This window comes from Gallinula chloropus (assembly GCF_964237585.1).
Source record: "Gallinula chloropus genome assembly, chromosome: 25".
Lineage (NCBI taxonomy): Eukaryota > Metazoa > Chordata > Aves > Gruiformes > Rallidae > Gallinula > Gallinula chloropus.
In genome coordinates, this window is record NC_140110.1 from 3,307,387 (window position 1) to 3,309,245 (window position 1,859).

At 48.0% G+C, this 1,859-nt stretch overlaps 1 protein-coding gene across 1 annotated transcript; it reads right to left on the minus strand.

The window, feature by feature from the left end:
* Positions 1 to 426: 426 nt before the first annotated feature.
* LOC311200843 (olfactory receptor 14C36-like) lies at positions 427 to 1,404 on the minus strand (the record flags this gene model as incomplete). Its single annotated transcript, XM_084275148.1, has 1 exon — positions 427 to 1,404. One exon carries the CDS (start codon positions 1,402 to 1,404, stop codon positions 427 to 429), a length of 978 nt encoding a protein of 325 aa, XP_084131274.1.
* Positions 1,405 to 1,859: the final 455 nt, after the last annotated feature.

Here is a 1,859-nt window from a genome sequence, read left to right on the forward strand (position 1 = left end):
TGCTGAATCAGAGAGGTGTAAACACCTGAATGATGAAGGACATGACAGAGACAGTCTGTCAGTAATGGAGGTAAAGGGGAAGGAATTTCTTCCACTGCCATGGATACTAATCCTGGAAAATCCCGTTCAGCCATGGTGGGAAAGCATTGCCAATTCAGACAATGCTCATGTGATTAAGCTGATGAAAAAGTTCTTGTAAATGTGTTTTTGAAAAAGGAAAATAAAGAAGGAAAAATTCTGTCCCTTGGTATGCAGACATGGTGCAAAGGGAACGCAGCTTTTCATTATTCATTTTCTCAGTAGAACAAGACCTGGAGATACTGCAGAAGGAATGTGATGAATGTGAACCATGTTATCGTATCTCAGAAAAATAAGGAGAAAAAATTAAATCGAACAACTGAAATCCATACTAAATACAGACTGCTCCTAAAGTGACTTGCATGGCCAACAATAAATGGAAGATGAGCAGTTTATTGCTGCACAGGAACATCCACTCATCAGTTTCCACATAGCATCCTTGAGCTCCTGGTTCCTCATGCTGTAGATGAGGGGGTTCACTGCTGGTGGAAACACCGAGTAAAGAAATGAAAATACCATGTCCAAAAATAGGGAGGAGATGGAGGGGGGCTTCAGGTAGGTAAACACACCAGTGATAATAAACAGGGAGACCACAGCCAAGTGAGGGAGGCAGGTGGAAAAGGCTTTGTGCCGTCCCTGCTGCGAGGGGATCCTCAGCACAGCCCTGAAGATCTGTACATAGGACACCAAAATGAACACAAAACACCCAAAACCCAAACAGACACTGACGACAAGGACTCCAGTTTCCCTGAGGTAGGCATCTGAGCAGGAGAGCTTGAGGATCTGGGGGATTTCACAGAAGAACTGGTCAAGGGCATTGCCATGGCAGAGGGGCAGTGAAAATGTATTGGCTGTGTGCAGCACAGAATAGAGAAACCCACTGCCCCAGGCAGCTGCTGCCATCTGGACACAAGCTCTGCTGCCCAGGAGGGTCCCATAGTGCAGGGGGTGGCAGATGGCAACATAGCGGTCATAGGCCATGACAGTGAGGAGACAGAGCTCTGTTGCGATGAAAAATACAAAGAAAAAGAGTTGAGCCACACATCCTGTGTAGGAAATGGCCCTGGTGTCCCACAAGGAATTGGCCATGGATTTGGGAACAGTGGTGGAGATGCAGCTAAAGTCAAGTACAGAGAGGTTGAGGAGGAAGAAGTACATGGGAGTGTGGAGGTGATGGTCACAGGCTATGGTGATGATGATGAGGCCATTGCCCAGGAGAGCAGCCAGGTAGATGCCCAGGAAGAGCCAGAAGTGCAGGAGCTGCAGCTCCCGTGTGTCTGCAAAGGGCAGGAGGAGGAACTGGCTGATGGAGCTGCTGTTGGGCATCTGCTGCTGTGAACTGTAGAGACCTGTCCAAGGAGGAAAAGGCACAGTGAGAATTCAGGGAACTCTTCTTTAAAGAAAACCTCTTCAAATTCTTATTGAATACCCTCATATTGACTCTCTGTATTCAGGAAGACTTTTGTCAGGTCCCTCTTGGGAGGTCTGCTTTGTGCTGGCTTGAGTGTTCCACTGCGGGGAGAAGGGTCTGCTGTGGGGTCTCGAGAACTCAGTCCTGCCTGGCAGCAGTCAGTAAATAGAAGGATGGTGTGATCTCAGACTAAATCCCCTTTGGATAGGAATGAGCTTTTCAGCACTGTCACTCCAGTTTTACCCGTGGGCAGAGCAGAGCTTTGGAGCTTTGGTTTTCTCCTGACTCTACTTGAGGAGTGTTTCTTCTGTCAGAACTCCCTGTCACTGCTGCAGCAGTGCCAGTGAAACCTTCCCCTGATTGCAGAGTG